This window comes from Gordionus sp. m RMFG-2023, chromosome 1 (assembly GCF_954871325.1).
Source record: "Gordionus sp. m RMFG-2023 chromosome 1, tfGorSpeb1-WG-v2, whole genome shotgun sequence".
Taxonomy (NCBI): Eukaryota; Metazoa; Nematomorpha; class Gordioida; order Chordodea; family Parachordodidae; genus Gordionus; species Gordionus sp. m RMFG-2023.
Genome location: NC_088775.1, coordinates 16,690,226 through 16,701,932, shown reverse-complemented (window position 1 = coordinate 16,701,932; position 11,707 = coordinate 16,690,226). Strand labels below are relative to the sequence as shown.

General features: G+C 26.1%; 1 protein-coding gene across 1 annotated transcript; it reads right to left on the bottom strand.

Moving 5' to 3' along the window:
* Positions 1 to 4,816: 4,816 nt before the first annotated feature.
* On the bottom strand, positions 4,817 to 10,477 carry LOC135931951 (NADH dehydrogenase [ubiquinone] 1 beta subcomplex subunit 10-like). Its single transcript, XM_065469271.1, has 4 exons — positions 10,283 to 10,477; positions 10,106 to 10,241; positions 9,919 to 10,058; positions 4,817 to 5,500 (listed from the first exon to the last, which is right to left on the bottom strand). The coding sequence occupies exons 1-4, from the start codon at positions 10,389 to 10,391 to the stop codon at positions 5,352 to 5,354; spliced, it is 534 nt and encodes a 177-aa protein (XP_065325343.1). The 5' UTR covers positions 10,392 to 10,477; the 3' UTR covers positions 4,817 to 5,351.
* Positions 10,478 to 11,707: the final 1,230 nt, after the last annotated feature.

Here is an 11,707-nt window from a genome sequence, read left to right as displayed (position 1 = left end):
ACAAAGGTCTAGACATCAATTAGCGAAATTTCGAGGCTTAGGCATTATTTTTTCGGCTAAAATATTGTTAGCCGCTCAAAAATCGGCTCAAAACGAACCGTTTAACAACACTATCTACCAATATGATTTAACAAATTTTTAATTATTACAATCAACCAGAGTTGTTAAAGTAACGAGCTACTTGTAGCGCCCTATATTTTTGGTAGCTATAGCTAATAGCGCGCTACTTTTTTAAAAATTATTTATTTTTAGCGCGCATCTTTTTTTGAAAGTAGCTAAGTAACTTTAAAAATATAATTAATATAACTATAAACATGAAAATTTAAATATAATATCATAATTAATAATAATTTTTATGATTTATTATTTAATTTTGAAAATGATAGTTTCAATTTGTATTATAAACCTAAATCACGTGTAAATTATTTAAAATGTCATAGTAAATATATATCCTTATCGTTGAAAGTGAGTCTGACGATGATATTAATGAAATGGAAGATACCAAGGGAAGAAAATGTTCAATAATAATAATGCAAATTTCCCATTTCCAAAATTTGAAAAATATTTTGAAATTAATATAAAAACCACAAAACTGGCTACAAATTTATTTGTTTAAAATGTAAAAAATATATCCTCAAATAAATTCAGTAGCTATAACCTCAAGAAACACCTAAAGGTAATTGACATTTTTAAATTCTAATAGTATTTATTTTATACAAATGTTCATGCCAACAGCCTTAAGGAAATAGAAAAACATATAAATAATTTTCGTATAGGCGACTCTACCCAAAGACCGATTCAATTCAAACCAAATTGATTAATAATGCACATGCCAATATTTCTCAGAAACGGCTAACAAAGTTATTGTTGATTTTATATTTGATACAGTTCAGCCATTATCCTTGATTGATAATCAATCATTTACCATGATGATTAAAACTCTATCCTTTAGTACAACAATTTTATGTCGCCAGACACTAATGAATAAGATAGCAGAAATTTTCTAATGCCTAGTCATAAGAGATGCTCCTGCCATAATCTAAATTTGATAGCAACAGTGGATGCTGAAGGAGCCTTAAAAAATGAAGATTTTAAAAGGGTATCAAGATGCACTTTTTATAAATGTCAAACTCTAGGAATATGGAGAACAAATCTTCTAAATAACCCCACTAAATGTTACTCAGTATACCACGCAATCAAATTAATAGATTTTTTCTGGATGGAAGAAGAGAAATGAATTTTCTCGTGATCATGTTGGAATTCAATATATTAACTATGTAGGGCATACTTTTATAAAAGAGTATACAGAAGTAATTCTAATTAATAACTATTCAATTCCATATCATTTTAATTTTTTAGGTTATGTAATATGTGGCTCTTTCCCTTGAAATTTTTGAAGGTGAGGATAATATGGAGATGGGGTATTATGTTCTCAATTTAAGTAAAAGGCATTGAGAGAAGGTAAATAAAATTTATATTGTTTTGATTTTAACTGAATAATTTATTCCAACTTAAGGTTAGAAGCTAAAAATTTATAAAATTTTATGATTATGATATATTTTAAATACACTATTTTTGTAACTTTTAGATTCCCCAACCTATACAATGATGATAATGTATTAGCTGCAATGATTCATCTCAATTTTAAACTAAACTGGCCATGTATCAATTTCGATGATGCTAAAGATCAACGTAATAGGCTCATGGTAAAGTTGAATAGTCTTATACCAAACAAATATGGCCTAGTTACAACCACAAAAAGATTTTAACTGATAGTAGAAAATCCCCTCGACGCGTTATTTAAATCTAAATACTCAATGAGTATTTTTTTTATATTAAAAATATGTATATAAAATTAAATACTGCCTTGCCCTCAAATGCTAGTGTTGAGAGATTATTTAGTAAGGCGAAATTTATAATTTCTGATCGTCGCTCTATGGGTATGATAATATTGAAATGATTTTATTAAAATGCAACAAAATAAATAAAAAATGAATATTACCATAAATATTTATTTTTATTACATAAATTTTTTTATAATCAAAACTAACTATATTTAAATATTTATAAATGTTAATTTTTATATATTATTTACTATACAATTACATAAGCAAAAAATAAAACATATTTGTTTCTAAAATTTTTTTATAAAAAGTAGCTAAAGCTACCTTTAAAAAATAGTAGCAAATAGCGCGCTAACTTTTTTGATGGGTAGCTATAACCAACATTTTGTTGCAAATTTTAATTATGACGATCATTTTTTATAATTTGCTCATTTTGTTAAATAGTGTTATTTAAAAAAAAAATTTTTTTACAGGGATTCGAACCGAACACGGAAATGAAAATTCGGATTTTTTAAAAAAAATTCTGAACCCGAACCAAACCTGAGCCATGTTTATAATATTTCAAAAACCTCGAACCTAACCAGTCAAGTTTGAATGTTTAAAATCATATAAGATATTTGTAAAATTTTAAATATTAATAATTTAATGAGATTTTTTAATATTTTCAAAATATTTAAATATAAGAGGTTATAAATTCCTTAAATATTACAGATATTACTTAATGATGATGCATAAATTTGAGCTAAAAGGCAACCTGTTAATTTGCAGAATAGGATTAAACCCATATTCAGGCCCATTTTATCTGATGATAATAGTTTGGATGATGTTATCGAACAAGATAATTTAGAGTAATTGATCCAACTTAAAGAAAGGCAGGAGAAAATACTTAAAAGAGGGTCAATTTCAGATAAAATTATTGGAACTTTGGCGATTTTAAAAGATTAGATATAAGGAAAAATATTTTGCATTTTTGGAAGTCTGCTAAACTGCAGCACCCTGATTTATATATTTTATCCAAAAATCTTATATGCTATTCCTGCAATCCTAGTTAACATCATAATTTCATATAAATATATATAATATAGGTTAGGGTTAAAAGATCTTTTTCACATTTAAAATTCATTCCTTCACTGCATAGATCGAGGATGAGCGAACAGCCTTTGGAAGATATTATGCCGTCTAAATAAATTTTTAAATTGATACATCACTATGCCTTGTATTTTTAAATATTTTGCCAAAAAAAATAAAAATTTTATTTTATTCAAAAATGCCTAAACCAAAGCTGATCGGAACTAACCCCGAGTTCAAAAATATTCCCCTGAACCGAATCCATTTAATTTTTTATCTTTGAACCGCTGATTTTTTACTATTTTATAAATTTAATTTTCTTAAAATATTTAGGCTTGTTTATTCTAAAATAACCTATTTTTTTTTACATCCCTAGCTATTAATTTTATAAATTAGAGAGATGAAGTGAATTTATTCTCTAAGAATTGAACTATAAATCGTTGAGGCACAAAAAATAATAAAATTAGAAAATACCTGAGTGGTTAACAACATAATAAGTGCCTTCAAAATGTTGTACGTTATTGATTTTTTAATTAAAATATTAGATAATGTCGCAATTTATCCTTTAAATATTGGAAGCGACTGCGTGATTCCTATAACATATATAAAATAAAAATAGGCTTTAATAAAATTTGATTGTTTTAAGAAAATTGCTATATAATGACCAAATCTATACATATAGTTAGTTATATTCCTACACAAATTTTCGGCACCTATAAGGCAAATATTATTTTTATAGGTAGTACCGATAGGAATTTGAAAACATTAATGTGTTTATACGAATATCACATATACCCTATTAAGCGTGCGATTCAATTTGGTGCAGCTGATTCTATATATATATCCTTATCCAAAGTTATGGAAATTTAAAATATTAAGGATGAAGAATACCCAGTAAAATTTATGTTCACCCGTTTTATAAGTTTCAGCTACACTGAGGGTAGTAGAGATCATTATCTTCAATTGAAATTAATAATTTAGTGAAAGAAATTTTAATTCATATACACGACACGCTATATTCCATTTTTATAAAGTAGAGATCTGCAAAAGTAGGCCAGGTCCCTTAAAAAAATCGGGTTCGTGCTGGATCGGGTCTAATATTTTTTAAAAATTCGGGCAAGGTCGTGTCTTGAAATTTTTTTTAAATATATATAAATATATCAATTTTATATAAAAATATATGATTTTATTTATAGAAACTAGACGCCATATAACATATCTTTTATTTTGAGTAATTATAAAAATTAATTTCTATATTTAAATAAATTCGGGCCAGGCCGGGTCGGTAAATTTTTTTAAAAAAATTTCAGGTTCCGGACGGGCGTGAAAAATTAGGCCCGATGCAAATCACCAATTCAGATTAGCCCCGACCAGTAGACATGCATCTCAGTCGGGGCACGCAACTTATTACGAGTCGGAAAACTTGTACAGATTATATAGGGCAGGACGGAATTTTTTGTTCAATGGCTCAATCCAATTCCAAGTAATTTTTTATATTTAAAAAAGACTGAACCAAACCCGCTTGAATCCGTTTTTAAATCATTAAATAATTTCTCAATTTTTTAGCCATTTTACCCGATACGTAAAATGGATTAACTTTGAAGAAAACAAAAATTAATCGATTAGCGTTTCAATGCTTAAGAGTATCTTCAGCATGAGTCTGTAGATTTAGCAGCAACATCCAACTCTAGCCTTTTTTTAAAAAAATCTCAATATCACATTGATTAAAAACATTATTCAATAAAGGATTTTTATTGTAATTTTTGTAAAAAGAATTAAAATAATCTTTACAAATGCTATATAATAAAACTTATGTTGCTTGTATATTGTAAATGAAATTATAACATTTCTAAAGGTATATTCTACAAGAAAAAAGATCAACCGGTTTAAACCTGAAACCCAGAAATATTCAGACCGATTTGGCGGATAAATAACTTGATTCTTTTAAACTCGATCTGAATACAGCTGACCATTTCTTTCAGATTGTGGAGTGGTTTGAACCGATTACTTGGTTTACCTTCACTATTCTAAAAATTACCTGGACACGCAAAAAAAATATTTGGATACAATAATAGGATGTGAAATCAATACAATTTTCATTTATTGTAATCTAAATTTCCACAAAATAAAATAATCGGCAATTTTAAGTTTAATAAATATATATTTCTATAAAAGAATATTTAATATAAAATAACGTTTATAAAAAAATTCGCCAACAACTATTCTAACATTTATTTTTTTCGCTTAATCCTATAATATACATTGTTATTTGATCACTTTCCACTCTCAGCGTTTTAAATTTCTAACGTCCTACAAGATAAAAATTATATAAAGTACAACTGTATAATAATAATAATTTTTCTTTCGCATTATTAATTATAAAGAATAAAAATTTATTATTGCGTTTTCCCATTGTAATGCTTAATCGTTGCAAGGTATTCATTGATAATTTGTGAAATTATCGTTTTCTGCTGTCGATAAGGGAGATCCATCTTTCAGTAACTTTTTGTTTCTTCTCTCCCAAATCATTCGATGCTTTTGTTTCATAAAACAATATCTTGCTGTTATCTTTTGGCCTAAATCACCATCTAAATTTACATTTAAAAAAAATATAATATATAAATAAAACACATATATTAAAAACCTCGATTTTGTCGATTTAAAAAAAAAGGAGAAATAATGGAGCTTTTTTTAAAAAAAATATGTAGATTGAGGATCTATGAGTCTGGGGTTCTTAAGCACTGAGACTTTCTTCTGGGGTACTAAACTTTAATGGTTAATTTCATACTACATATAACAACATTATAACCCAAATAAGTGGCTACAAAAAAATTATATCAAATTACATATGGAAAATTTATAACTAACATGATTTTTATTACTTTTAAAAATGAACTTCTTTAAAAGGCTGCAATTTTTTCAAAAAAAATAATATGAGTAGAATAATTATCTTATATAAAATATTAAATCCTATACAACACGAATTATAAATATTTTATTTGAACAACATAAATGTTTAAATAACATATGTTCAAACTAGGTCTATTCAAAAATAATTCGAATATTCGATTCGAATAATTACGAATACGAATAATAAATTATATGTTTTATCTGAATATGAATAATTATTTATTCGATTCGAATAAAACGAATTATTCGTAATATTTAATAAATTGTTTAATAAATCTAACATTTGTCATTTCTATTTGTTGACCGACAGGTGATGTGTTTGTGTTTATAAAAATTCTAGCACAAATTTAAAAATTTCTGAAGTGAAGATTTAAATTTTTATTTGCCACATTTTTTGAATCTCACGAAAAGTTTATTTTTTGAATCTCATAATAAATTATATTAAAAATTACACAAACCAGAGGTACATAAAAATATAACATTTCTACAATAATTATTGTTAGCTAGCCTAATTATGTTAGAGGAGAATGCTTCTGATGAAATTATGCTTGATGTTGAAGATGAGAAAATTTCCTCACAAAAGAGAGCAATCATATGGGATAATATCAAATCCTTAAAGATAGTGAAAAAACTGCTTGCAATCATTGCAAGAGTATTATAAAATGTAAAGGCAAAACAACATCTTCTCTTATTAATCATTATATTAGGTTTCATTCACACCTTAGTAAAAAAAATAATAAAGACATTTTTTTAAAGTCTACACCAAATTCTTCAAAAAAAATTAATTTTAAGGATAATTTATTAAAATTATTTATAAATCATAATATTCCTTTTAAAATTATTAATTCTAATGATTTTAAAAATTTTATAAGTGATCTTGATTGTTCTGTAAAATCAATATGCTCCAATACTCTTAAATTGCACATGTATAATACATTTGCAGAAAAAGAACAATTGGTAAAGGAAATAATATCTAAAAATAAGTCAGATTAATTTTTCATCTGACATTTGGACTAGCCCAACACAGGTTCCTTTTTTAGGGCTAACAGCCCATTTTATTGATGATAATTTTAAAATAAATAACATAATTTTGGATGTCAGTCCAATAAATGAAACACATTCAGGAGAAAATATATTTAAAGCCTTTGTCAAAATAATTAAAAATTATAATTTAGAGAATAAAAATTTTTATATAACTTTAGATAATGCAACTAATAATAAAACATTTATTGATACATTTTCTTTAAAATATCCCTTAATAAAAATAGGGCACATCCGATGCTTTGCCCATGTAATTAATTTAATATCCAAAGAAATTTTAAAATTTTTAGACCCTTCAATTTTAAAACTAGGAAACATTATTAGAATGATTCGTAATTCCCCTCAAAAATTAAATTTATTAAAAAATATATGTACCCTACATCCTCCCCTAAATTTTTTAAAACCAAAATTGGATTGTGAAATAAGGTGGAATAGCACCTATCAAATGATTGAAAGGGGCTTATTGTTAAAGCCTGCTATAACAAAATTATTTAATGAATTAATAACTAACATTAAAATACTTCAAGAAAAACAAATATGAGAGGTAAACTAAAATTTATAATTAGGTAATAATATAATACTTTGATAACATATAGGAAGAATGGGAGGATCTTATAAAAATTAAAGCTATACTATTGCCTTTATATGAAACTACAAATGGTATGTGGGAAGAATTATCCTACTTATAATTTGGTTATACCTTATTATATTTTAATTCTTGAACATCTAAAAAATGAAAAACCTGGTTTCCATAAATCCTTTAACAATAGTTTCAAAGTAGCATGTGATAAATTGTTGGGCTATTATAATTTAACTGCCGATGATGCAATAATAACCACAATATCCCAGGCTTAAAGTATAATATTTTAAATCAATATCTGTTGATTATGATATTGATATATCCAAGTTAATGGAGAAATTTAAAGAGATTTACAATAGATATACAGGTATTTAATTTACCCCCATTTAAATATGATTTTATTTTATAAGCTCATATTTATAACTGCCAAAAAAATAAGGATAAAATTCAACAAAACAGGCTAGACATTGTTTTTAAACAAAATAATATTCAACTGTGTGAAATAGATTTTTATCAGAGTGAACCAAGAGCAAAGAGTAGTGTTGTTAAACGGCTCATTTTGAGCCGATTTTTAAAAACGGCTAACTCAATATTTCGTCCAGAATAGTAATACGCAAGCCTGAAGATTTTGTTTGTAGAAGGAACAATGGTTTGGACATCTATTAGCGAAATCTCGAGGCTTAGACAATATTTTTCTAGCTAAAATATTGAATTAGCCGTTTTTAAAAATCGGCTCAAAACGAGCCGTTTAACAACACTAGCAAAGAGTGATAATGACCCGTTAATGTGATGGAAGGCAAATGCATATCGTATCCCCATACTCTCGAAAATGGCAAGGGATTATCTATCTATACAAGGAACATCAACTGCTTGTGAAAGGCTTTTCTCAGTTGGAACTAATTTATTGTCAAAAAACCGGATGTCATATAAGGAAGAAAATGTAAGAAAAACTCTTTGCCTTAAAAATTGGCTTAAATTATAAATTAAATTAATAATATATATTTTAATTTTGTTTATAACTTGATTATATATTATTTATTATCAGATTATTGATTACATATTATTATAATTTTTTCTGTTTAAAATCAAATTTGTAATAAAAATTTTTGTCATATTTGAGTATGATTTATTTTATTAAAAAAATTAATATCGAATACAAATAGTAGATTTTATTATTCGTACAACGAATCGAATATGAATAATGCACTATTCGATTCGAATTCGTTTTTGAATAGGCCTAGTACAAACTATCATAGATTTATATTTTAAAGATAATATGGGTTCTGGGGGTAGTTTTCAGAAGATCTTACAAATGATTTGCACATCATCTATAGTAAGACCTGAAATAATAGATTTTGCATTTTTTTAAATAAATATTCATTTTTAAATATGCTAAAATTATAAATAAAATTTTAGTTCTAACAAAAGCCCCTCACAAATGGGATAATCTTCACCTAAATTTTTTCCCAGATAAATTATAAAGGGTAGGCACTGGTCTCAATTGTATATAAAGTTAAGGGAAATAGTGCTATTCTGATGCTGAAAAGTTACAATTTTAAAAGCAAATAACTGATTATTGATTTTTTTGATACATAATTTTTTTTATTAAAATATATGTATAAAAAAATATAAAGGAGACACTAAGAAGCATTGCTCTCTTTTTTTTAAAATTAGGATTGAGAGTATGTTTCTCTTAAAAACTCAGCAGTGGGAGCAGGAGTTAGCTCATTTTGAAATAGTAGAAGTGGGAGCAGGAGCTAGCTCATTTTGAAATAGTAGGAGTGCTAGTTCTTTTTAAACATACCACCTGGTAAGATTATTTTTAATTAAATAAATATTTTATTTTATCAAACAGGATTAATTAAATTGGATAAAAATATTAATGGAGATTTTTGATACCTCCTTTAATTTTCACAATATTAAAATAATTTTTGGGTTTATTATATTAATATAATAATTTTAGAATAAATAAACATATAATATCATAAGATAATAAAATTTAGCAATACTTTTATGATAGTATAAGTTTTTATTTGAAAGCAAAAACTATTATTAAAATAAATGATATCTATTATTTAGAAAATCATTAATCAATGCCAACCCTATAATAGTTTTAAGATATAAATTTTATCTTTTCAAACTTTATCATCTATATTCAGGGTAATAAATTATGGAAAGGGGGGAATTTGCCACTACAAAATTTTTGACCTCCCATAACAAAAGTGCAAATATGGGTTATGGTCATTTTTATGCATGATAAAAAATATATATAACCATTATAACTTGCTTATTCATCATAAAAATACTAAAAAATATTATTCAATTTCCAGTTGTATACAACTGATATATGCAATTTTTGATAAAAATATGCCAAAATAATTACCCCAGTGAACCAAGAAAAAAATTCCAACTTATGGCCCCATCCAGATTATATTTATTTTTAAACAAAATACAAATATTATTATAAAAACTTACATTTTACAAAATAATTCATATAAGCCTCATCAAAATCTTTGATAACCTTTTCACATTTATGTAAGGCTTCCCTTCCAAAATAAAAATTACAATAATCTCGTCTACGTCTAAGTATATTAATGATCGCAGAATCAATTTCTCTGTAATTTAAAAAAAGTATTCTTTATATTTGATTTTAGATTTTTACCTGTCTCGAAGGAATTGCAAGTTTGCCTCATAATAACAAGGAAAATCATCGGTGTAGCATTGGTCTACATCTTTAACTCGATTAAATTTTCTATGATAGTACACAGGTGGATTTCGATGACTAATTATCCAAGTATCTAAAATCATCACCAATAAATAATATTAGGCATAAATAAACTTAAATTTTTGGCAGGTAAGTATATATATTTTAACATAAATCCTTGCCAGGCTTTATACATTTGGCTCCCCGTCTCGGGTTTAAGAAGTTCAACTTCACTCCTATCCATCAAGAAGAAACGTGAAATAGAATGAAAATTGCCACTATTTTTAATCAAATTGTTGATAAAATGAGAATATCTAATGTCACTTACAATCTCAAATTTAAATCTTTGACAGGTAACTTCCAAATTATAGATAAATGGCATATATGATGAAATATAATGTAATGTTATTTGAGAAACGATACCCGTATGAATTTTAAGCATATAGAGTTAGTCCCTATGTGCGTCAGCTTACGCAAAAATGATGAATGATTATTCTCATTTTAATTTACACCTCCGCTCCCCCCCCTCCATTTCCCCTCCTCCAGTTTTTTGATTAATATGAGAATTATCAAGAGTAGCTCTAGTGTTTTTAACAACTCAAAAAGGTATAAGCGTTCAGAATGATGAGTGAAAAAGATTATAAGAGTTAATCATAAAAATATTAGGTACGCTAATGATCTATGGAGTAAGGACCTTATAGGTGAAAATAAAAATGGTCCACCCATATAACCAGTTTATATAAACGATATACTAGGTTATCACCAAATTTAAATGATTATAAAAATCCTAGCTCTTTAAGATTTTTGAAAAGTTTCACCTCTTTGAAGGCCCTATGGCGATTATATATCTGTCTGTAATGAGTAATTATAGTTTATTAAATATTTGGTTTTACGCCTTTTTATAAAAAAAAAATTTTCTTTCAAAAATATCAAACATATATATTTTTAAATATAATTATTAGCTTATAATTATTATTTTTTAATTGTTATATTTTGAGGGGGAGATGCAGGTAGAAGGAAATTTAGGGAAATACTTTTTTCATTCTCTTGAAATAATATTTATGAAAACTAATAACTTTGCTATTATAGGACCTTTCCCCCCTCCCCCATTTAAAACAGTAACCCTAGCCCATGGTGACCAAATGGTGCATAAAGTTACCGTTATATGACAATGATAAGCAAATAGGATTGGTAATATCAGCATTTGTGTGAATTATTTTTATGATATTATAAATATTTTTTGTTTTATTAGTAGTCATGACATCGGTTCATATCTTACGATCAGAGTCTTGGCATAATTAAGGGGAGGTGTCATAATTAACGATATTTGGATATTTTAAAGATTAGGATAAAATGATTTTACAGCTGTCATCTTTATAAAGTGATATCCATTTGGGGTGATATTGTTACTCTTTTGTTTTACATTTATAACTTCTTACTTTTATATTATTTTCTCCTCACTTTTACATTATTTCCATCTTAGTTTACATGTTACTTTACAAAGTAACTAGTTATATATATATATATATATTATATATATATATATAAATGTACTTTATC

Coding starts and splice junctions, on each gene's coding strand:
- LOC135931951 (XM_065469271.1), bottom strand. CDS start 10,391: ATGGATAGGAGTGAAGTTGAACTTCTTAAACCCGAGACGGGGAGCCAA. Junction 10,242..10,282: donor CTTACCTGCCAAAAATTTAA/GTTTATTTATGC, acceptor TGATGATTTTAG/ATACTTGGATAATTAGTCAT. Junction 5,501..9,918: donor TATGAATTATTTTGTAAAAT/GTAAGTTTTTAT, acceptor ATGTAAATTTAG/ATGGTGATTTAGGCCAAAAG.